The sequence below is a fragment of the Sturnus vulgaris genome, chromosome 8, assembly GCF_052056855.1.
Source record: "Sturnus vulgaris isolate bStuVul1 chromosome 8, bStuVul1.hap1, whole genome shotgun sequence".
Taxonomy (NCBI): domain Eukaryota; kingdom Metazoa; phylum Chordata; class Aves; order Passeriformes; family Sturnidae; genus Sturnus; species Sturnus vulgaris.
In genome coordinates, this window is record NC_142250.1 from 24,712,420 (window position 1) to 24,736,318 (window position 23,899).

General features: G+C 58.5%; 1 protein-coding gene across 3 annotated transcripts; it reads left to right on the forward strand.

Annotated features, from left to right (window-relative positions):
• Positions 1-23,580, forward strand: LDB1 (LIM domain binding 1). Of its 3 annotated transcripts, none has more exons than XM_014885975.2 (11): positions 6-216; positions 19,541-19,643; positions 20,240-20,284; positions 20,508-20,583; positions 20,792-20,894; positions 21,097-21,269; positions 21,497-21,619; positions 21,792-21,875; positions 22,170-22,293; positions 22,707-22,849; positions 23,209-23,580. In XM_014885975.2, the coding sequence occupies exons 1-11, from the start codon at positions 192-194 to the stop codon at positions 23,437-23,439; spliced, it is 1,230 nt and encodes a 409-aa protein (XP_014741461.1). In that variant the 5' UTR covers positions 6-191; the 3' UTR covers positions 23,440-23,580. The 3 variants fall into 3 exon arrangements, with proteins under 3 accessions (XP_088025366.1, XP_014741461.1, XP_014741460.1); XM_014885974.2 differs by having other exon boundaries at positions 60-216; positions 22,707-22,855; XM_088169240.1 differs by lacking the exon at positions 23,209-23,580 and having other exon boundaries at positions 1-216; positions 22,707-23,201.
• The last annotated feature ends 319 nt before the right edge of the window (positions 23,581-23,899 follow it).

The following is a 23,899-nucleotide window of genomic DNA, read 5'->3' on the forward strand; positions in this document are numbered from 1 at the left end:
CCCGCCGCCGCCGCTGCTCCTGCTCCTGCTGCCGCTGCCGCTCCGCCGGTTCGCGGCGCGCCCGCCCGCCCGCCTCTGGCCGCGGCGCTACCGTCCGCCCGCCGCGCCGGAGCCCGCGGCGCGCCGCCCATGCGAGACCCCCGCGGCCCAGGCAGCGCGCAGCGACCCCCGGCCGGGCCAGGCATGTGAAGATGTCAGTGGGCTGTGCATGCCCTGGTGAGTGGCGCGGCCGCGGGGCGCGGGGCGGGGGCTGCCCCTGGTGCTGGGGTCCTCGCGGCATTGGGGCTGGGTGGGGAGCTGGGGGCCACTTACCAAGTGGGTGCCCCCGTGGTGTCAGGGTCTGGCTGTGGGGTTGGGGTCCTATGGTGTTGGTGCCGGAGTCCGGCTGTGGGGCTGGGTCCCCTAAGAATGGGCACTGGGGTCCAGCTGTGGGGCTGGGGTCTCCACTGCATTGATGTTGCTGTCGTGCTTTGAGGCTGGGATCTCCAGGACTGGGGTCTCTATGGCATTGTTGCTTGGTGTCTCCATGGCATTGGTGCTTGGTGTCTCCGTGGCATTTATGCTGGGGTCTCTAAGACATTGGTGCTGGAGTTCAGCTATGGGGATGGGTTCTCCATGGTATTGGTTCCTGGGACTGCATGGCATTGGTGCAGGGATCTGGCTATGGGGCTGAGGTATCCACGGCATTTGTGCTGGCATCTGGCAGTCGTGCTGGGGTCTCCGTGGTGTTGGTGCTGGGATTTGGTTATGGGGCTGGGTTCCTGGGGCATGGCTGCTGGGAGCTGACTACAACACAGGGGACTTTTCAGTGTAGCTGTTGAGGTTCGGTCATGGTGCTAGTGCTGGGGATAAGCTATGGGTGTTAGCAAGATGTGGGAACTGGAGTCCTAGTCACTATGGTGTGGCTATCAGGTCCAGCCGTGGGGGTGGGATCTCCATGGTTTGGGCTGTTGGAATCTAGCTGAAGGGCTGGAGTCCCTAGAGTATGGACACTCAGATCTGACTGTGGGATTGGAACCCCATGGCATGGGTGCTGGGGTCTGGCTGTGAGGCTGGGACCCTGTGGCACGGGTGCTGGGATGTGGTTGTGAGGCTAGGACTCCATGGCGTTTGTGCTGAGATCTGTTGGACTAAGATCGGGGACCCAAGAGCAGATGGCTGCTGGTACCAGCCTGGAACTGGGACCCCACAGGCAGAGTTCTGCAGGGACATTGGGCAGGCATGCAGGTGGCACTGTGAAGAGTGACCCCGAAGTGCCCCTGTGGCTGGGGCAATAGGTCTGTGGGGTGCCACAGCTCCCCGTGTGGATGTGAGGCACAGTGTCCCTGCAGAGGCTTTGGCAATGCTGCTGATGGACATGGATGCTGTATAGCCCCCCACCATGGCCATTGTGGGGTGTCTGCTGGAGAGCTTCTTCCTAATTCTGGAGCCTGCGGGCTAACAAGGTTGCAGGACTACATAGGAGGTGTGATCAGTTGGTGAGTCTCAGCACCTGAGAGGGTGCTGCCGCAGGGATAATCATCTGCACACCTGGGCTTGGGGGCAGGTTTGGGGCAGGTGGCCTGGCTGCATTGCCTGCTGCTGCGTGCAGAACATTGCTGTGCCAGGAGCAAGGCAGGGCTCAGAGGGCTGCTGGAACCTTGTCCAGCACCAGGTCCCCGTGGCGCTGGCCAGCAGACAGGGAGCCAAGTTTGGGGGGCCCTGGGGAGAGGGTTCTGCCATTTCTCTGGGTATCTGGCACATGGGGTCCCTGTGGGGGAACAGCAGGGACGCTCCTCAGCCCAGCTCCCGTGGCAGCATCCCTGTAGTCCCGAGAGAGCCTCCTGCCAGGCCAGAACCCCATGCTGGGGGGCTGCTGGAGGCAGTGCGGCGCTGTGACAGCACGCGGTCCCCGTGCCTTCCCCGGAGCCGCCTCTACCGAGGGGTCTGCAGCTGGATAACTGGGGTGGGGAAGGGGTGCCCCTGCTCGGCGGCCCCCCGCCCCTGCGCTGCCTGCGCCTCGCCGCCGTGTTTCTATGAAGGCAGGCGGCCCCTTCCCCCATCCTCCTCCTCCTCCATCTCCCACTGGAAGCTGCCAGAGCGCTGCTTCCTCAAGCAGAAAGTCACGTGAACCTCCCTGCGAGCCAGGCCGAGCCACCACAGCACCCGCCCCGCCGGCACCCCACACCGGGGGCACGGCTCCCCTCCCGACACCCCGGCCTTGGCGGGGTCCCGCCCCGGCGGGGCCAAGGCCGTGTGACGACCAGCGGTGGGGCCCCGTCGTATTCCCCAGGAGCTGGCCCCACGCCACTGGGAATGTCATCGGCATGTTGGTGGGCGCAAAGAAGGGGGGTCCTCCCTCGGTGTTGTGATGGGGAGCCGTGGGGTCACCCCTCACCTGGGAGTATCCCTGTGGATGGCTTCATGTGTTGTGTCCCCCCCAGGCCGCCCCTGGCCGCTGCCCCCGGGCAGGGAGGACACGAGGCTGCCGTGCAATGTTCGTGTGCCCCCCGCCTCTTCCCCCGCTCCCCCGCCGGGGCTGGGTGGCACATCCAGAGCCTGCGCCCCCCTCCCCCTTCCCCTCCCCGGACTGTTTATCGGAATATAGAAAAAACAAGCTCTGCCGCTGGCCTCCCGCCAGCCAGAAACATTTAATGAGCCGCTCTGCCCAGGCTGCTCTTCAGGGCTGCATTAACTTGGAGGAGTTTCCTGCTTGGGAGCTGCTGCCGGGGGGGGTTTGGCTGCCCCCTTTCCAAGTTGTGCCCTCCCAGAGGGATGATGTACTCCTTGCCATCCCTGGGGGTGCATCCTTCCCCACTGCAGCTCCTCTCGCGCTCCTCTCGCACCCCTCCAGAGATGTTTCCCTGCTCCTTTCTTCCCCTCTGCAAGAGCTTTGGAGCCGGGAGGCTGCTCAGCTGGGAACCTGATGCACTCTTGTGTCCGAGGATGGTGGGGAGCTGCTGGGGCCAGTGGAGGCCTGAGGGGGGCTTTGCCCCCCACCTCAGATGTGGAGAGGTGAGCAGCAAGAGTGTAATAGGCTCAGAGTGGAGGTGGAAGAGGCTAGAGCAGCAGCTGTCTGGTGCTGGTGCCAGTGGTGCTGTGCTCAGGGCTGCTTGGAGCAGGGCTGGCAGACAGGTCTTGGCATCCAGACCCCAGCGGGGCCCTGACCCCTGGGGGCACCTCTCACTCTCCCAGCATGCTCTGTACTTTCCTTCTTAATTATTTTTGTTATTATCATTGTTTTTCCCCCTGTAGTGATGGTGTCAGTGCAGAGAGGGAGGAGGGGAGCAAAGCGGAGTGGAGCTGTTCTCCCTCCCTGCAGGGCTGGCTCCAGCTTCATGGCAGGGAAGCAACTTTCCCAAGGTCAGCACCTTCCCTGGGACATCTTGCAGAGAGCCACCCTGTGCACCCCTCTGGCAGGAGGGAGAGCTTCCCAAGCCGCATGCGTCAGGTCCCGGGATGGACATGTCCAGCCAGGGCACGGCCCACTGCCGTATCCCTCCTTTCTGCCGAGCTGGCGCCGTGCATCCCCCACCGTCACGAGGCCGAGCTGTGCCACATGCCTTCTGCGACAGATGCGCTGGGAAAGGGATGGCAGCGAGCGGGCTGAGTGCCGCGGCGGGGGGGCAGGCAGCCCTGACCTGTGTGGGCTCTGGCTCCCAAACACCCCCGGGGGTGCCTGGTGCCTTGGGGTGCCCCTGGGCCTGTTGGGGAGGAGAGGAGCAGTAGGGGTCCCCAAGCCTCATTGTGCTCTAGTCCAGGTTTTCTTCATGTTACCAGTGATGTTTGGATAAAACATGTTCCTTGCCCTGTCCCCGTCAGCGGCGAAGTGCTTGACACTAGATACCATGTGTGCTGCGTTACCTGCCCACTTTTGGAATGCTGTGGCAAAGTCAGGATGGGTTTGTGGTTGGTTGTCTGGTGCTCAGCGAGGGGATTCCTCAGGGGTCTTCTTGTTGGTGTGAGGCACCATCACAGCGGTCCTTGGGGCCAGTGCGAGCTCACTCAGTATTTGCCAGGAGAATCCTGGATGAGTTAGTGCCACAGTAGTGCCAGCAGGTTCAGCACTGTGTATTTGCACTGGGCCCCAAGTTTATTCCAGGAATGTTGTTACCTGCTCAACACAAACTGCCGTGAAAGCTGCTCCCTGGGGAGTGAGGGGGTGCCCCTGGGGAGTGGAACTTCCCTGGCCAGGGCTTGTGGCCAGGAATGCACTGGCCAGGCAGCTGTGTGCCCCCAGGCAGGGCAGGAGCCGAAGCAGCTCAAGTGTCCCCTGCCCATCCCTTTCCAGTCAGATCACTCGATTTCATGCCACCCTCTCCTCCCCCACTCTGCTCGGGGATTCTCCCACCACATCCATGTTGCTAGAATATGCGAGGCATGAGTCTGCGTGGTGTGCTAGAAGCATGCTGGGACACTTGGGAGCATGGTGCCCATGCACAACTGTCAGTGTGTCCTGGTGAACAGCTGCAATGTCAGCGAGAGCCCCCAGCTCTGTGCAGGGTGACACTGGGCCCTGGGGCTGCCGTTGTGCACGGTGTGGGTGCACTCCTGGGCCTGGGGAACAGTGGGTGTGGGGACAGCTCCCCGAGTGGTGGGGTGCAGGCAGGATGGGGCTGGGTGACCGTTATCAGCTGCCCGCAGGCTGCAGCTGTGGTTTCCTGCCGCTGCCGGGGGGAGGGTGCTGGGGAGCCGGCAGGGCTGCCAGGGGGCTGCTGGGCCCCACCTGGAGCAGGGATAGTAGCAGCAGTCTGCTGCTTTCCCAGGGTCTCTGCTGGGCAGGGTTGGGGTGGCTGCAGCAGGGGTGATGCTGGTAGGTTATAGGGAGGCTCACTGCTGCGTGTTCATGGGGATGTGGGAGAGTGGGCAGTGCACCAGTGTTGGATGTCCCTTTTGAGCAGGGATGCTGGTGGGACTCAGGAGTCCCCAAAGCTGTCAGACCAGTCTTCCAGTGCTGCTCGCCCCCTTCTCTCCCGGGCAGGTCATGGATTGGGATGAACGTTAAACCCAAAGCGTAATCTCCGCTATGGCAGGCACTGGCCCCTGTCCAGCCCTGACCCGCCCTGCCCGCAGGGTGACCGATAACACCCTGCCTGCACCCCTCTGCTGCCACTTCCTTTGGGGGGCCCTGTGGGATGTAGCTCCTGCGCTCCTTTTGCAGGGTCTCTCTCTACCTCGGCTTTGTAGAACGCAGAGTCAGGTAGCACTGGTTACCCTGCACCGAGGTGACGGTGCTTGTGCCCGAGGGTGGCATGCAGGGGGTGGGAGCAGCGACCTCAGACCCTCTACTACGCACCAAGGGACAGGTGTTGTGTATGCAGTCAGGTTTCTGCAGTATAGCCGAGGTGACTGGACATAGTGTTTGCAGCCCAAGCTGGGCTGGGACATTGGTGGTGTTGGGATGCTGAACTATTCTGCAGCAGCCAGCTGTGCCAACCCCTGCTCTGCTACGTGCATTCTCCTCCAGCCAGGGTCTTGTTCAGTCTGGGGGTTTCCCTTCCAGGGCAGGGGTTACCCCTGCCTGCTTGTGAGTAGCTGCAGAATGGTGGGTGCCAGCTTTTCCCCACACCACCTTCTGCCTCCCCACTGGAACCCATTGCAGCTCATGGCATTGCAGGCACGCAACTCTGCTGGGCATAGGGCAGGTCCAGGCACCCCAACCTGCCTGCTCCAACTGGCCCGGGGTGGGCCCGAGGTGAGCCCATGGCAGCTGCGGGCAGGGGCAGGCAGGAGCACAGCAGCGGGAGCTCTCTCCCTGCCGGGGATGGCAACACAGAGCTGTTGGAAGAGCCTGATGTGGTGTGGCATTGCATGGAGTTGGGAATGGGGATGCTGCCTGGTGTGGGGAATGCCAGGCTGCCAAAAGTCCGTGCAGAGGGGCATTTCCCTGCTGAGGCTGGGGAGATGTCGTTATGCTCCTCCCAGCTTGGTGCCCCTGCCAAATCCTTTGGGCAGCCACGGCATGCCGAGTCGCCCTGCCTGCTGCCAGCGCCTGCGCAGCAGGAGGCTTGGACAGTGGCAGAGTTCCCCCCCAGAACACCAAGCTGCCCCCGAGTGGAGTAGATGGGGCTCTATGTCAATCCCTACAGGAATTTGACCTGGAGCTGTGGGAGCTGCCGTCTCCATCCCACCGTGTCCCTGCTTGGCCTAGCTGGTGGGGAGGAGGCAGCCGCTAACAGGAAGGACACGCATGTTAGCAACGAAAACACGGCAGTGAGAGGAAGCAGAAGCAATGCATTATTGATGGAGCTATTTGATGCTGCTATATTCGGAGAGCTGCTCCGAAGTGTTCAGCAGCACCGTGTGGGGGGGTGGCAGGCTCAGCTGACGGACAGTTACCTGTGTCGAGTCAACCATGTACAGCCATGGCCCTGTAAGATGTCCCTTACCTTCTCCCAGGGGAGCTTCCAGCATAGGAGGATACAGTGACATGTGGGTACCAGGAGGGATGGCAGCCTTAATGGGTGGGGGTTTGTTGGGTGGCAGCTCCCGCCTAAATCTCTTATGGATGCCGAGAGTCTTCTGTGTCTTGGGAGACAAGAATGGAGGGGCAACAGTGGGCCCAGGTGTGCTCTCCCAGGGACCAGGGTGTTCTCCCACGAGGGCTGAGTTCCTGGAGTTGCAGGGCTGGGTGTTGAGGATTCTGCTTTGGCTTCTCTTTGAAGCAGTAGTGCCTGTCCCTTGGAGGGGTAGATGGTCTTCTTGGGGGATAGAGGGCAGGCACAGGATGCTGGAGATGTGCAACCATGCTGCATGTCACCCCCTCCCTGCTGTGGATTCCCAGTCCAGGAAAGGGGCTGTAAAACGAGCCATTCTTGTAACATGAGAGAATCCACCTGGAGGCTCTGGAGGAGCCTTAAAACCCTGCAGCTCTGGCAGGCTGGCCCTGGGCTTCTGCAGAGGAACTGAGGCTCACTGCTGTGGGTGGCCATGCTGGGGCTGAGCTCCAGCGGGATGTGCGTTGCGATGTCTCAGAGACAGCACAAGAACACTGTGGGGTGTTTGGTGCTGTTGCCATGGGGAACCCCCTTGTAGCAGGATTTGCCAAAGCTTGCTTGTGGACTGCACCTTCCCCTTGGAGCCTCTGAGCAGTCCAGCAGTGATGAGGCTGACCCACCACACCAGAAAAAGGTGTGACATGGGGGTGGACACCCCATATGAACCTCATGCACTCTGGAGTTCTGCACCCCACTGTAACCTTTCTCCATGTTCTCTTGTTTTGGAGGGGATGGGCGCCAGTACATGTACTTGGTTGCTGCTTGTCCACTGCTCATATACTCAAATTGAATTCTCTGTCCCATGCAGGACGCTCACGATGTGGCCCTGTAACTTCCCTTCCTGCTCTGGCAGCTTTTCCCCAGCCTCTTGGCTTTATTTCTGCCTCTGGGTGTCTTGAAGTGGTTCTGGTTTTGAAGGGTTAATCCCAGGAGCCCCCAGGATCTGCTGCCTGCCTGGTATGACTCACCATGTAGTTTGCAGCCTCCCCCAAACCTCCTCTGGAGAGATGGAGCCATGGCTTCTCCAGCCAAAAATGGGGGCCCCTCCTGCCCCAGAACTCCCTTTTTATCTGGTCATGCATAGCTTTGGAGGGGGAGAGAAGCCCCTCCGTGAGAAACAGGGAAACAAAGCATATTTCTATTTGAAGGATGGCAGGATTTGAGGGATTGGCTCTTGTGTTCTGGAAATGGGGGGGCTCCAGGATGCATGCTGTGCTGCACTGCTGCAGGCTGCATCTGCATGCATGCAGTGGTGCTCAGGTCTGGCTGCTATTTGGAAAAGTCCATGAGGTTTGTAAGTGCCAGGCCAGTCCATCTCCCGGTGCAGGCTGTGCTGTTTGCAGAGCTAGCAGATTTTTATTATTATTTTTTATGTAAGCGTGTGTCCGCGGCCTTGCTCTACGCCTGCGCTTGCCAGGGCCCGGCCGGGTGTCAGTGTGAGCATGCCCTGCATCCTGCCCTGCTCGCCTGGGATCCTCCTGCATACTCTGCAGGCACGCCAAGCCATGGCCACAGAGAGGCCTGGGCATCCCCTGGCTACCGTGGTCAGCACCGGTCTCTTCCCATCCATTTGCCCAGGATCTCCTGAGCTGCTGCCAGTTCCCTAGGCTGAGACCTGTACTTGATGTTGGATCGGGGCTGGACTTTGGGGAGACCAGGCAGGCACGGGGCCCTTGCTAGTGGGAGAGTGGAGACTGTAATCTGGGGAATGCAGTGCCCTACCACAAAAACTGGGTAGCCCTCTGCTCCCCTTACAGTGTGGGCATGAGCACATCGTGAGGAGGGGGCTCCCCCACACCGGTGCTGCCACACACGCTTCCCAGCTGCATCCCAGACCCTTCTGCTCTCCATCCAGCATCTATTTAATTATTAACTCGGCTATAACCATAAACAGCTGGGGCTGCTGCAGCCACGTGGACCAGTCCAGCGCTGTCGTCAGAGCTGAGCAGGGACACGTGAGCAGTGTGAGCAGTCCCGGAGGGCTGCTGAGCCCCGGGATAAATTGCTCCAGGCATGTTTGCTGTGGATGCACTGGACTGGGCCTGGGGATGAATGAGGGCTGCTCTCTGATGCCATGGCACTGGTACCAGGAGTCTCTAATATGGGGACAAAATGCTCCTTTTGCACTGTTTTGCAGTAGCAGTGTGGTGTTGAGTGCTGGTGAGTGGTTGTGCCTTGTGCATCTTTTTGCCTTGGAGTGGGAATGGGGTTCAAGTGGACTGTATTTAATGGTCTGTCTTGGCCAGGAGGGCTGTGTCATCCCGTAGCTGTCAGGAGCATTGCAGCCAGCGCTTTTTTTGGCCTCATGATGGCGGGGGTCAGCATGATGCAGCCCCCTCTCAGCCACTGCCACAAGATTTGAGACGGCAGGAGGACAGGCAGTGAAGGGGCAGCGTGCTGGAGCACTCACAGCATCCCTGTGCCCAGTTATCGGGGCACTGACAGCATGAGTACCTCCAGCTGCATGTGCCTTTCACAGAGCAGGGTGTCACAGAGGTTTTTAGGTTTACAGTGAGTTTTTCTCTCTGTAAATCTGGGGTTTGCAAAGAGTTTCGGTCTATTTAGCCATGTGCCTGTGGAAAATGATACTGTCGGGCAGCCTGCAAGAGTAAGGGGAAATCATGATGGTGCGATGTGGAGTAGGACAAGGGTTGGACCTTCACTCAGCCGATGAGTATGGGGGACAGGAGTGAGGGGATGCTGCCTATCCCTCTTCAGTGCTGATCCCAGACAGCAACATGGCTGGGGAGCAGGGGGCTGCCCCCAGTCTTCAGGTGCAGGGCTTTGGGGGTGCACAAGCACAGAGGGGAGGACACCCCCAAAACCTCGTGGATGAGTTTTTTCACTTGCCATGTCTGCTCTGTTGGGCGCGGAGGAGGGGGAAAGCAAGTGTGCTTGGCAGGACCCAACTGGTTGTGCCTGCATTACCCCAGGGCTTGGGGAGGGGATGAGGTGCGGGCCTGGCCGTGCAAGCAGGGGGATGTGGGAGGGTGTGCATGCCCCAGGCGTGGGCGCACACCCAGCCGGGGCTGTGCCGGGAGGCGTTTGGGAAGGCGTGCAAGTGCTTGCCAGCCCATCGGTGTGAACACCAGCCCATGTGTGTGGGGTGAGCTGTACCAGCACGTGTGTGTATGTGTGTGTGTGTGTGTGTATGCTGAGCCCATGGGCTTGCCGGCTGGGCTGGCAGCAGAGGTCTATGCCAGTGACTTGCCAGGGCAGAATCAGAAGCTGCAAGGGGCAGTGTGGGGCAGAAAGAGAATGGGAAAAATGGGATTTTTTTTTTCAATGGAAATTTTCTTAATGGAAATTTTTATGAAATCTCCGAACTGGAAGACGTTGCAGTTTTATCAAGGAAAGGAGACCCTTGGGGGTATGATCGCAATTGCAAGCTGGAACATTTTATTTTTCATCCCCCCTCCCAAACAAACCGGTTGTATTTTTCTTTTCTCGTCCGAAACTGGGGGAAAGGGAAACAAGTTTCAAAAAGAAAAAAAAAAAATCCTGAAACAACTTCGGACACCCCGAAACCAAGCTAGGGAAAAGGTCTGTTTTTATTCAAACTTCAGCAATAGGGAAAGAATCCTTGCCCCGGCTGATGCCGAGCTGCTCAGCGGGACGCGGCTCCCGCATCCCCATCCCGGGGAGTGCCTGTACCGGCGCCGGGCAGGGGGAGACAGCTCTCCGGGGACTCCCTTTCGGGCGTCACCCCTGGCCCGTGGGCCCCCGGGCGGCGCGGGGCGGGGGAGCCGGTGCGGGGGGAGCGGGCCCCGCTGCCGCCGCCGCCGCAGCCATTGTGGTCCCGGCCGCGGCGCAGACAAAGGAAGCGCCCCCGCCCCGCCCCGCGCCCCGCCCGCCCCGCCCCGCGGCGGCCCCGCGCCGCCCGCCCGCCGCCGCCGCGCCGCCGCCGGACCCCCGCCCGCCGCCGCGCCGTGAGTCACCCCGCCCCCCCCGCGCCCCCCTTCCCCCCCGCGGAAGTTTCCCGGTCCCCCCCACCTCGGTGGCGCCCCGCTCGGGCGGCGGAGGTGAGGGCCGGGGTCCCGCCTGCGCCGCCCCCGCGTCTGCGAAGTTGTGCGCGGTCGCACCGCGCCGCCGCTCCCCACCGGGCCCCCGTACGGCCCGGGGTCCCCGCGGCAGCCCCCTGCCCGCCCTCTGCTCCCCCGGCCTGGCTCTCCCTGTCCCCAGCTCCCCTCTCCTTCCTCGGCTCCCCTCTCCATCCTTACCCAGTTCTGTCCCTCATCCCTCCCCAGCTGCTCAGTGCATCCTTGGCCCCTCAGCTTGTTCCCTCCCCTCCAGCTCCCATGTCTGTCTTCCCCTTCCCTGCATGTGGTGTTCCTCCTCTCCCCTGGCTCCTCTTTCTTTCCAGCACGTATTGGCTTTTGGAGCGGCACCCTCAGCTTGGTGGGGTGCTGCCAGCCGCCCCCATGCCCTGCTGTACCCTGCTTCATCCCAGCCCGTAGCTCCCTTTGTTCTTCTCCGGGTTCCTTCCCCTGCCGAAGCCCCTTGACAGCTGCCCCACGCCCTCCTGGTCCCCCTGCGTGCGCTGTCACGGGGTTTATGGGGCCGGTGTCCGGCTCTGGGGGCTGCTCACCCGCTGCACCTCACTGCTTGCTGCAACTTCATCCTTGCTCGCAGCTCAGAGGGTCCCACTGGCCTCCCACGGGTGCCTCAGAGGGGATTAAAGGTCCAAGGGGCTGAAACACATCAGGGCCACGCATCTTCTCTCAGGAGCTTCATTGCCGAGTGTCCGGGCTCAGGGGGCCGTGGGCACAGGGGGCTCATCCTCCCTGGCAGACAAAGCACCAGCTTGACCTGGGCCAGCCAGAAGTGGGGACCAAGCTGAGGGGGAGCGCAGCATCCTTGGGAGTGGGGAAGACTCAGTAGCTCCAGTTTAGGAGTCAGCATGCATGCCAGAGCTGTGGAGGGGTGTCTTAGGTGGGTGGGTGTTTTCCTGGAGCCCCTTTGGCAGAGCCTGTTGTGGTAGGCTGCCCTGATGTCGGGTGGCTGGCCTAGTAGTCTCTACCAGCCCGCCCACTTGGGATGGGTGATAGGGCACTACTGGGGCTCGCTTGGCTTGGGCAGCCCCCAATCCCATCACTGCAGCCTTAGCTGGCAGAAGCCAGGCACCATGGCAGGAACCTGCTAAGCAACTGCCATCCCTAGCCAAAGCCTGTTCCACAGCAGGAGCCAAAACCAGAGGTGTCAGTCACTCTCAGGATGAGGTGTGAGCAAAGGGTTCCGAGGCTGTGGGGTCTAACAGGGAGTCACCTTCTAGGGGCACGTATGTGCACTTATCCACACTGCAAACAGTCACCTGCTTTCTTCTCACCAGGAGGGTCTGAGCCTGCTTGAGGCTGGGCCAGGCAGGTGTGAGAGCAAACACCATGTCCCAGGGTCTTCCCAGTTGTTCTCCAGATGATTTCAATAGCACCTTGTCTGAGTAGTTTTGCAGTGACTCCTCCAGTGCTGGTCAGGTATCAGCTCTTACTGCTTCTGTTGCAAGTACAGGTAAATATCAGTGTCCTTGTTCGTTTAAAGCCTTAGGTTTTGGAGTGTTCTCATTGTGGGGGAATTATGTAGAAGTAGAACTGAATGTGGTCTTTCCACTCCTGATGCTGTAGAAAGCCTAGGTTTGTGATCTGATTACCCCTTAAAGACTGAGCAGTGCTGAGCAGAATGACACGTAAGTTGTGTTGCTTCAAAGAGGACAACTTGTGATTCAAGGGGGACAGGCTGGTGCTGGAAGGTTTAGTGACGCAAAAGTTTTGGTGTCGTTTGGTGAGTTTTCCCTTCACCAGGAGCAGGTCAAAATCCATGTATAATAGAAAAAGGGCAGTGAAAAGACCCAGAAGTTCATTGAAGCAAAGGTGCCCCAGGCAGGAGACCTGGAGCCTCTTTCAGCTTTTTTTCAGAGAGCAGTGTTAGATTGCGGCCTTGAACTTGCCCAGCCCCTCAGGATGTGGGAGCAGATGATGATATGCACCAGTCCAGCCCCAGGACTCCTTCCCTGTTCCATGGCTGGCAGGGTGGCAGCAGTGCTTGGCCCAGAGTGGTCTCTCTCAGCGTGCTCTTTCATGTGCTTGCAGCTCTGCGCTGGCGTAAGCTTGACGTCTGCATTAGCAATATGAACCTAAAGTCCTACATGGAGGCAGAGCAGGATAGCACTTCTCCTGGCCCTCTCCCTTGGAAACCTCCCGTCCTCTGGGTGATCTGGGGGACAGAGTGCTCCTGCTGTTGTTTGCTCCGTGTGTGTGCGTTTGTGGGTTGTGATGCTTGCTGCAAATGAGGTTTGCTGCCTTGTGGGTTGCTATTGTTTAGGGTGGAGTTGTAACCAGGGATGCTAGGGTAAGAGGGCTTCCCTTGGGCTGGGTTCCTCACGCCTTCAGGAGCACCAAGCAGGTGTGCTTGACCATACCCTGTCTTTTTGCTTCCTGGGGTTTTGGCCCCATCCTGCACTGGTTGTCCAAATGCCTGACACCAATGGCAACACGTGCTGCCAGTGCAGAGGTGTGAGTCCAGCAATCACTGCATTTGAGTCCGGGAACCAGTGCTGCCGGCAGCTTGCCTGTTCCTCATTCAGCTGCTCCCATGTTGCCTCTTAACCAAGACTCAAGTACTGAGAAGAGAGAAGTTCTGCTGGAGCAGGAGGGCAGAGGCTTGCCCTGGCAGCTCGAAGAAGCAATGGAGGTGCTTTGTAAGCTGCACTGAGTACGTTCCTGCCATGCTTGCACTGGCCCTCCTCTCCATGGGCATCTATGAGTGGTCCAGACGTTGTGGCCAGCGTCATGTCACGGTTTGGCCCCGGGCGCACGCTGCCCCAACGAGGCCAGCTGGATCCTCGAGGCGGGAGTTATTAAGCTTTTTTCCTCCCCTCTGGAGCGGGCGTCTGGCCGGCTGCCAGGGCTGCGGGGCTCCACCTAGGAGGCAACATGGAGCAAGGCGGCCGGCGGCGGCGGGGCCGCCGTCTCCGGAGACTACGCGTCCCAGCGTGCAGCTCTGGCAGCGGCAGGGAGCGAGGGGAGCGTTGCATCCCGGGATCGCAAACCTCCATGCGCCACGTGGGGCTGACAGCCTCCTGCGCTCCGAGGCAGCGGCACTGGGGTCCTGCCGCCCTGGAGCATCGCTGTGGATCCCCCTCTCAGTGTAAGGACAGACCTCAGCCTCTTGCTACCACTTCCCTGCACTGTGGCTCCCGGTTCCAGCTCTCCCGGGCAGATCTTGTCTCTGTGGAAGGCTGCCTTGAGCAACAACACCACAATACCATGCAGAACTGTGTAGTTTTGCCCCACCATGTGCAAGCAAGCAGCCCTGAGCAGGGATGTTGGCTTCATGTTCTGCAGGGCCATCAGCATGGTTAGATATAGCTGAATTTTTCTGTGTTGCCGCGGTTCCTAGAAAACCTTTGATGATGAAAATGCTAGTTTGTCAGGAGGCTTTTATTCTAGGTATGCTGACAGGGTTTTTTTTTCCAGCCCCACCGTTCCCATAAGACACTGTTCGTTTGTTTGGCAGCACTGCACTGATGTGTACTGCAGGAGGGATGTGAGCCTGGTCGCTGCAGGGTGGCAGGGCCCCAGGGTGAAGGGGTCTGAGAGAGAGGGAAAGTGTCTGAAAATGTGAAATGTGTGCTCCTGAGGCCGAAACCGACAGCGTTTGATTATGGATCATCTTTGAGATAGTGAACTGAAAGGAGTAATTAGGGACAGTGGGATATTTCCCTGAGAGTTGCAGGAAATGACTGCCTCATGGTAAGTTGATAGTAGTGGAGCTGAAACTGGGTTATCTGTGGGATTGCATCTGGGGCTTGCAGCCTTGGACGTGATTCAATTTTCTGGCTGTTTTGCAATTGGCAGGGTGTGCTTTTCTCCCTTTTTCCCTCCTGGAGAATTCCCCGTCTGCGTGTTTGAATCATCTGAGGAACAAAATGGCAAAGGGGAGACTCCTGCTGTCCCTAGGTACTGCAGGGCAGTTCCCTTCCCTGGGGCCCCAGCTGAATGTCCAGCTCCAGAGGATGCTCTCTTCTTGGGAGACCCTGGACCCTGGCAGAGCTGGGGCTGTTGGACTGTGCTGAGCCCTGACCTGCAAATCCACATCCCAGCCAGGCTTTCCTCACCTGGTGCTTTCAGAGAGCGCTGCTTTACTGCCTAAATCAAGATTGTCACTTCGTAATAATTAGCTGCAGGTAATTATCCCTTCTCTGGCTGTCCCCCTAAATTTGTGACCCGATCTGCAGGGGAGAGCACCCTTGGGCTCAGATGCTTTGTGTGTTGCTGTGGGGGATATTTGCACTAATATTGCAGGATGTGATCTGGAGCTGGGACACCATGCACAGGTACATGGTGAGGTGTGGGCAGGGAGGCAGCTTGTGGTCCAGATAAGCTCTGTGGATGGTGTGCAGCTTGGGAAAAGTAAGAGAGTAATCCCTGCATGCAGCCAGGCAGGTGGCAATGCAGGTTTTGCCTTCAGACAGGTCAGGGCCTGGCAGTGTCCTGGCTGGGGTCAGCCTCTGGATCCCGCGAAGTCCATGGCACGTGGTCTCCTCCAAAAGTGGTATCTCCTCTTCCCTGGAGAGCCCAGCCTTGTGGGAGCTTCAGCTTCATCAGTTCTGCATTTTTAAAGCAAGTTGATACTGGTAATGTCTCAGGTTATGTCTTGGTGGGTTCCACCTCGGTTCACGCGGGCTTAACAGCAGCGTCAGAGTTTGCAACTGGCCTTTCTTAATCCCCTCTGTTCCAAAGAAAAGGAGAAAGAGATGAAGGCAGGCTTACGGGGGCAGAGCATGGACTGGTCCATGTGCCTCTGCCTGTCCCAGTCACTCTGAATACTTCGTGTTTGCTTCCCAGCCCTGCCAACTTCCCGGACAGCAGGCACCATCACTGGGCAAAACCACGTGAATTATTTGAGACGCTGCCCTGCACGCACCCTCATGCCAGCGGGACTGGCCTGGGAAGATGTATTTCTGCCCGCTATCAGGGCTCCCACACCCCATCGAGGCAGCCCGGCGAAACAATGCTGCTATTTACACTTTAAAGCCTCGTTAGGCAGCCAGGAAGCAGGCACGGAGCATGCCGGGAAGCACCGGCTGCCTTCAGCGAAGGCTGGCCTCTCTTCTTCCCGGTCTGCTGGGAGGAGCAGGACACTCCCCGGCTGAGCTGTAACCCTGCAGCCCCTTTCAAGCCCCACTTCTTAATTTCTTTTTTCATCATTTATGTTTTTAATCTCTGCCTTGTTAGTGAGCTTTGCTGCTTGCACAGAGAATACACTGGCTGCCCAGACAAGGATGGCTCCTATCAGGCCGGGGGACACCAATTCCTGACAGCGGCCCCAGGTAGAGGAAGAACAAGATATTGATGCTGCTTTGCCTCTGTCCTCATCAGTGCTATGCTCTCTGATGGTGAACTGAAGTTACAGGAGTTCAGGCAGTGTTTTTAACCTCTCTGTTTTACACATCCCCTACCCAGGCAGGCAGCTCCATGGTGCTGGTCTCGTCTCACAGTACCCTGCTAGCTCCTGGCTGTGTTGGCTCTGTGAGGTGTCCACCATGCGTTTGGTGCCTTGGGAAATCTGATATTCCCCAGCTCTGTGAGCTTGGCTAGGATGTGAATCATTCCTGCTCCAGCAAACCCACCGGACAGAGCACCAGAAGAGCTTTCCCCGTAGGGCTGATAGTTCGCAAGCAGGAACAGCAGAGGAGAAGGTGTGTGGAGGGTTGGGCCGTGCTGGGCTGTACATGAGTCATGGGCAGAGCACCTGCCTTCTATTCCCTGGGTGGCCACCACCTGGAGCTGTTTAATTGCCCACACTTTCGCAGCAGATTTGTGGACCTGGCCTCGGCTGAGGATGCTGAGCTATGAGATCCTTTCACAGGGTTCTTTTCTCCTGAACCTCCACGCTGAGGAGGAGCCATGGAGCCACCCCACCTCGCTGTTTGCCCAGACCTGCCTGGGCTGGTAGCTTACCAGCTGCAGCGTCAGCCTGATTTTTTTCCCTTGCTGAATGTTTTTATGTTGCTGGGCCAGCACCTGTTAGCAGCCACAGGAAGCATCTCCTGTTGCCTCGTGTTCCACAGGGGCATTGCATACTCAGCTACCAAGCAGCAGCCCTCTTTGCACCAAGCCTGCCTGGATCACCTAGCCTGCCCAGATTCTGTGCTCAAAGCAGGAGACAGAGCAGGGACATGCAGAAACACCAGCTAGGGCCAGGCACTGGGCTTGGCATGGGAAGGGCCGCATCCTGCAGGTCTTTGTCACTGCACCTGGCTGGACAGGGCTTGCAGGCAGCTGGGGCAGTGTGAAGGAAAGAGGTGGTGGTGGAGGGATGTCCCAGACCAGGCAGCGTGACCTATGTGTGAGTTAAAGGTGGTGTTCTTGCTGCTGTAAAGTAATTGTGTTACTTCATGTAATGTGTATAGTGTGTCTACAGTGAATGCAGAATTTGGACAGCTTGTATCAAATCTTAGGAATGTTGTTGTTGTTATTTCAAACCACTGAATCCAGGGACATATTTTACGCTGCATTAAAAATAATACTTGGTCAAGGTGCCAGTCTTGCTGAAGTCACATAACAGGCTCCTCTCTACTCCTCTGATCCTGACATAGGTCACTCAGTAGGGTTCCAAAGGCAGGGTTAATACATGTCAGTATTAACCTGCTGGGAAAGGCCCAGGATGGAAATGGAGGTTTGTGTAGAAGTAGATGGCCTGTCTCATCTGCTATCCCACCTCCAGCAGCAGGGAGCTAGGGAAGAGCATGAAAAGCACAATGGATGGAGAATGATGTGTCTCACCACTCGAGGAGACCTTCCTGCACCCTGAGAAACAAGATAGGGACTGAGGACAGCAAGAAGTCTTGGGAACTTAGTCTTCTATGTCTCATCCATGAAATAAAAACAAAGAATCTAAGGATGAGACCTGCTGGGTCTGATTTTTTTTTTCTGCCCCTCAGGACATGATGACCAGAAACAAGCAGTGCTCCAGCCACTGCTGTCTCTGCCTAATGAATCGGTTTGTTTTCAACAGAAGTTTGGGAGTTTTCGGAAGTTGCCTATGCATTGAAGATGCTTCGGTATCATGTTGTATAACAACAGAATGGAGGAAATAGAAATAGTGTGTTTCTAGTACAGTTTGGGCTGAATTATTTTGTCTGTTGGGCACAGGTTGATGTGGATAAAGCAGAAAGCAAAAACTACTCTGCAGTAGCAACTGACCAGCACTGAACTCCCTATTAAAAATTGTTTTATCTATGAAAACATTCAGTGAGAGCAAGGTGCCGACATTGTTAGCAGCTGTATGAGAAATTGTGCCATGTCCCACTTATTCTCATTGCAGGCGGGCAGGAGTGGGAGTGCACGGCTGAGTGGCTGGGCTGGCTCCAGCCCCACAGGACTGGTAGATCCTGGTGGGTGCTGGAGAGAGGTTGGGTTCAGCTGCTGTGGGGAAACGTTGTGAAAAGGCTCCAAGAAAATCAAGAAGTAAATCATATATTTCCCTTGTTGCAAGTTGGATTTAATGCTCGGGAGGTGACCCCCTCTATTTTTGACTAGCCCTTGCTCAGCTGTGTGTGCAATCCCTGTGACTGCTGACTTGGGGTCCCAGATGGCTCAGCAGGAGTGAAGGTGATGCCTTGGTTATTCACCTCTCTCGGCTAATGAGCTCTTGGTTGCAACAAGCTGGGCAACTTGGGTCCCTGTGCTGGTGGCACTGCTTTCCTTGACTCTGGTGCTTTTTGCTCTCCTCCTGTATCCATCATGGTCGAGCTGCTGCTCCGATCCTGTCCCTGCACCCTTCTGCACAGCCTGACCATGGAGTGGAACCCAAAGGGGCAGTGATGTGTCTGGCGCCTCTGGGACGCTTCCCTGCGCTGCTGGGTTTGCTTTCTGCAGTACCGGGCGGCAGTCCTGGCAGTTCGTGGGCGTTGGGAAGTGCCCGTCCCAGGGCTGTGCGCGGGCGGGCAGCCGGTGGAGATCCCGCCTTGGCCCCGGTGCAGCGGTAGCCCGGCACGGCCGGCTCGGGGCCCCGCCTGCGGCAGGACGGGGGCAGACGTGTCTGTGCGCGGCAGGGCCGGCTGAGCCGGTGGAGCCAGAGCTGCCTGGCAGCTCGCCCGCTGCTGCGCCCCATCCAGGTCAGCCCGTCTGCCGGCAGGGAGGGAGCCGCGTGCCTCAGCAGCATCCTGGCACAGCGTGCCGGGTCCTGCCAGCCGCGGGGCTCCCGCGGGGCTCGGGAGCGCTGCTGGCAGCCACTGAGTGCGGGAGCCCCTGGCTGCCCTAAGGAGCCTGAGTGGGTCTGGCTCTGCCCGGCATACCTAATGTCTTCTGTTGGGAACCCCCAGGTTGCTTTCAGGATGTGTGCTAGTTTCACACATTGTTTGCTCCGTTGCAGACGCCATCACACCCCATGCCCCTCTGTGGGCTCCTTGTCCCTTTCCCAGGTGCTGTTGAGATGCTTTGGGGTGGTTTGATCACAGCTGGGGGCTGGCATGTGAGATCTCTCTGTCTGCCTGGATCCGGGTGGCCACTGGCCTGCCTGAGCGGCAGATGGTGGCTGCCTGGGGACCCGCCATCCATCCCTCTGGGCGATTATTCACCCGTCACCATGACGATAGAAAGGTCAGCAAAAAGATCCTGTGTGATTCCCGGGTCGGTCAGTGGGATTAGGAGCAGTGCAGGAGGGAGGGCTAGGGCCAAACCAGCCCCTCTTCAGGCTCACCAGCTGGATTGTCCCCCTCGGACACATCCCCAGAGCCCAGCCAGCTGAGAACTGACAAACTTTGGGTACTAGAGAGAAACCCTTGGGATGGGGTTGGGGCCCTCTGGCTGCTGATCCAGAGAGCTTGGCCTTGAACCTGTGAGTTCCATCCTGCACAGGGGAGGCCTGGAGTTGTGTGTGGGATGAAAGGAGTAGGCTGACATCAGGGGAGAAGCAGAGGAGGGATGGGGCTGTGCTGATGAAGGCTTAACTGATCCTGCATCCTTCTTCTTCCTCCTCCTCCTCCTTGCAGCAGCAGCAGGGTGTCTCTCCTTGCAGGATGCCCCCGACTGATCCATGTCTCCTCTCTTTCTCTTTCCCCCCAGGCTGTTCCTCTAAGTCGTTCAAGCTGTACTCGCCAAAGGAGCCCCCGAACGGCAACGCCTTCCCCCCCTTCCACCCAGGCACCATGCTGGATCGAGATGTGGGGTGAGTTGGGGCCCAGGGAGGGATCTGCAATGCTGAGGACACTGTGTAGTTTGCACCCCAGGGTCTCTGTGTTATGCTTCCCAGCAGCAAACAAACTGCAGTGTGCATGGAGTTCAGTTAGCACAAGAGCAAAGAGGGAATTGGAGCAGGCAGAGGTGATAGTGGGTTGAGAACTAGTGATATTCAGGATGAAGGAAGCCTCCAGGTCCTGAGCTCTGTCAGGCCAAGCTCTTTGCCTGGCCAAGCCCCTGGGATGACAGGGAGCCATCCCAGCTCCTGCCAAAAGAGCCCCTTCTTTAATGTCTGTCCTGCCTAACACCAGTCACTGCTGCAGAGGAGCTGGATATGTCCCCAAGGAGCAGTTGGCTAAATACTAGGGGTGGAGCAGCCAGTGATGTGGGATCAGAGCCCAGTTTTGGGCTACAGGTCGCCCCATGGGGCTGTCAGATATTGGTAGCCAGAGTGGAGTCTTCACTGTGGGGAGGGTCTCACCTCCAGTGAGCCTGACTGCCTGCTGTAGCCAGGGAAGGAGGAGCTGTGGTGAGCAGGGAGATCCCTGCTAGCACTGACGTGCCTGCATCTCTTTCCACTGCTAGACCTACTCCTATGTACCCACCGACGTACCTGGAGCCTGGAATCGGGTAAGCATGGGGGGCTGATATGGACCCTGCTTGGTGGGGAGCTTGTGCCTGTGGTGGGGGTGCCTCAGCAGGGCCAGCATGCTGGCTGACTGGGGCTTGTGGGAGGATTGTTCAGACTCTTCCAGCCCTGGAGGGGCTATATGTGTTCCCCCTGTGGGCTCAGGACCCTTCCACATCCCGTGGCTGCCTCCCCCTCTGATGGCTTGCTGTGCTCTCTGGGCAGGAGGCACACGCCGTACGGGAACCAGACCGACTACAGGATATTTGAGCTCAACAAGCGGCTGCAGAACTGGACAGAGGTAGGCAGCTGGGAGAGCGAGGGTTGGCCAGGGCAGTGTTTCAGCAGTCCCACCTCCTTCTCCCACGTGTGGCCATGGGACAGGGTTTATCACCCCCATCTCTGAGTACTCAGCTCAGAGCGCAGTCCTCTGCTGTGCCTGGCAACCGATGTCTATCCGTCTGTCTGTCTCTCCTCTCCATAACTTAGCATCTCTCTGCCATCCCCAGGAATGTGACAATCTGTGGTGGGATGCCTTCACCACAGAGTTCTTTGAGGATGACGCCATGCTAACAATCACTTTCTGCTTGGAGGATGGACCAAAGAGATACAGTGAGTACCAGCTTGAGCCCTCCTTCCTAAGGGCATTGCCCTTCAGCAGAAGACAGTTGTGTGTTCAGGGGGATGTGGGTAGGGTGTCTAAGCTCAGCTGTTTCCAGCCGGAAGGTATGGGGGGACCCTATTCCTGTACATTCCAAGAATATCTGGATGAAACAGGTTTACTGACCTTATTTTCCTCCTTTTCCTGCTGCAGCAATTGGCCGGACTCTGATTCCCCGTTACTTCCGCAGCATCTTTGAAGGGGGAGCCACAGAGCTTTACTACGTGCTCAAGCACCCCAAGGAGTCCTTCCACAACAACTTCGTCTCACTGGATTGTGATCAGTGCACCATGGTCACCCAGCACGGCAAGCCCATGTTCACCCAGGTACTGCTTCTGCTGCCCCTCCTGCCTTGGCTTTTTGTGCCCTCTTGGTGGCACAGTCCTACAGGGCTGTGCATTTTGGGCTCGTGGGTATGGCTTCTGCTGAGACTCCTGAGAGCAGAGGCAAGCCACTGTGAGAGTATTCCAGTGTGGAGCAGTGGGTTCCCAGGGGATCTGGACTGAGGGAAGCTGGGGCAGTCTGTTCCTGACCTTGTGCCCTGCCTGTCCAGGTGTGTGTGGAGGGACGGCTTTACCTGGAGTTCATGTTTGATGACATGATGAGGATAAAGACATGGCATTTCAGCATCCGCCAGCATCGAGAACTTATTCCCCGCAGCATCCTTGCCATGCATGTGAGTACAGCTCCAGGAGCTCCTGTGAGCATGAATGACACAGGGCTGCTGAGCTCCTCAGGCTGCTGTGCAGGTTGGGGGAATTCAACCCAGTCCTGCATCACAGGCTGGGGCACGGGAGGGCTGTTCCCAGCCTGGATGTACCTGAGCCTCCGGTCCCTCTCACTCCTAGGCACAAGATCCCCAGATGCTGGACCAGTTATCCAAGAACATCACACGCTGTGGGCTCTCAAACTCCACACTCAACTACCTCCGAGTAAGTGTGTGAGAAGAAAGGTGTTGCAGCTCTGCCATGTCTTGTCCTCTCAGCTGCCTGATGCCTGGCTGCCCTGGGGTATGGGTAGGCTGCAAGACTGGCTTTGCAAAAGAAATCTTGCAGAGGGGTTGTAGAGAGCTGTGGGGCAGTGGGTGTGCCAAATCCCACAAGCTCACAGTGTGGCTTGGGTCGTTGCAACACAGATGCCTGCCTGTAGAGGGGTCAGGGTTATGGAGTCTCCATTTTGCTGGGGCTCAGAGCGTTGCAATCTAATGCAGAGTCTGCTCTCTACAGCTCTGTGTAATCCTAGAACCAATGCAGGAGCTCATGTCACGGCACAAGACCTACAGCCTCAGTCCCCGGGACTGCCTCAAGACTTGCCTCTTCCAGAAGTGGCAGCGGATGGTCGCTCCGCCCGGTGAGTCTCACACTGCCTGCTGTGCTGCCTGGGGGTCTCTGGGACTGCCTGCTCAGGCCCTGCCCTCGGTGCAGGCTTCTCCCAGCCCCAGAGCTGTTCTTGGCCCTGTTTCATGAGACTGGGGGTGGTGAACCAGGCATTTGACTTCCCAGTGGGGCAGAGCACGGCTTAGGCAGCCAGTGCTCCCTGCCAGCTGTCTGTGGAAAGCAAAGCAAGGATGGAAATGTTCGTGCCCCCTCACCTGTCCTCTGGTCTTGGAAGACACCAGAGCTGTGGAGGTGAGGACAGCAGTGATACAGCCTGGAGGGGGAATGTGGTCCTTGAAGAAGCAGGGTTTGCATAAAAGGGCCTGGGGGGCACCAACTTCCTCTTGTTGGGACTGACCATATATGTATGTCTCCATCCTCCACCAGCCGAGCCAGCACGGCAGCAGCCCAGCAAGCGCCGGAAAAGGAAGATGTCGGGGGGCAGCACCATGAGCTCCGGTGGGGGAAACACCAACAACAGCAACAGCAAGAAGAAGAGCCCAGCCAGCACCTTTGCCCTGTCCAGTCAGGTACCTGTAAGCATCCCGTTTCCATTCTCTCTTCCTCCTCTGGGGTGGAGGGGAGGGTTCTCTGCCCCTGCCCTGGGAGCTGCTAGGGGGAGACCCCCAGGGACTGCCTATCTGAGCCACCTCAGTTCTTCCCATGTGACGGGGAAAAAGAAGGAGAGGGTGTCCCAGCTTCCTTCCCTGAGAGTCCGTTTGCTCTCCTGCAAGGGAGTGAGGATGTGTTTGCCTCACTCAGTGTCCAAGCTCGGGTTCTGCAGTGGAGATGAGGAGCTGGGGAAAGGGGCTGCGCTGATGAGAGGGGGGGTCTAGCGGCCCAGGCTCCCCCCACCTCGATTATGTTTCGGGACCGTCTCCCCTTTCAGGATGTGATGGTGGTAGGCGAGCCCACGCTGATGGGGGGGGAGTTTGGGGACGAGGACGAGCGGCTCATCACCCGGCTGGAGAACACGCAGTTTGACGCCGCCAACGGCATCGACGACGAGGACAGCTTCAACAACTCGCCGGCGCTGGGGGCCAACAGCCCCTGGAACAGCAAACCACCCTCCAGCCAGGAGAGCAAGTCAGAGAACCCCACGTCGCAGGCGTCGCAGTAACGGCCCCCTGCCGCCCCGTGGACTCAGTCCCAACCAATCTACCTGTACATTTGCAATGGAGAGTGACTGGGAAGCGGCGAGGTACCGGGGGCGGATCCGCGCCACGTGGATGATGGGGTGCACGGCCCGGGGTGCACGCCAGGCAGGCAGCCCCCAGCCGTCACCCCCGCCGCCTCCCCGCACCCCACGCCTGCCTCCCTGACGGACCCCAGGGCAGGGGTGGGTTTCCGGGGCCATAGCTTCATTATTCCCCCTTCGTTCTTCTTTTCTGCTTCTTGCCCAGAGAGCTTCTCATCCCTGTCCCAACATGCCCAACCCCTTCCTGCCGAGTGAGGGGGAATTAGTGGGGAGGTGTTGGCAGCGGTTACCAGATGCCATGTGTTGGGGTCTGGCACAGCACAGAGACCCTCCTCTTCCCTGGGTCCTGTGGCTGGTGTTTGCTGAGCAGCCACTTGCAGTG

Excerpts from the sequence above, each read along its gene's own strand:
- LDB1 (XM_088169240.1), top strand. The coding sequence starts at position 192 with ATGTCAGTGGGCTGTGCATGCCCTG. Across the intron at positions 217-19,540 it reads AGTGGGCTGTGCATGCCCTG|GCTGTTCCTCTAAGTCGTTC; the intron begins GTGAGTGGCGCG and ends CTTTCCCCCCAG. Across the intron at positions 20,285-20,507 it reads TACCTGGAGCCTGGAATCGG|GAGGCACACGCCGTACGGGA; the intron begins GTAAGCATGGGG and ends CTCTCTGGGCAG.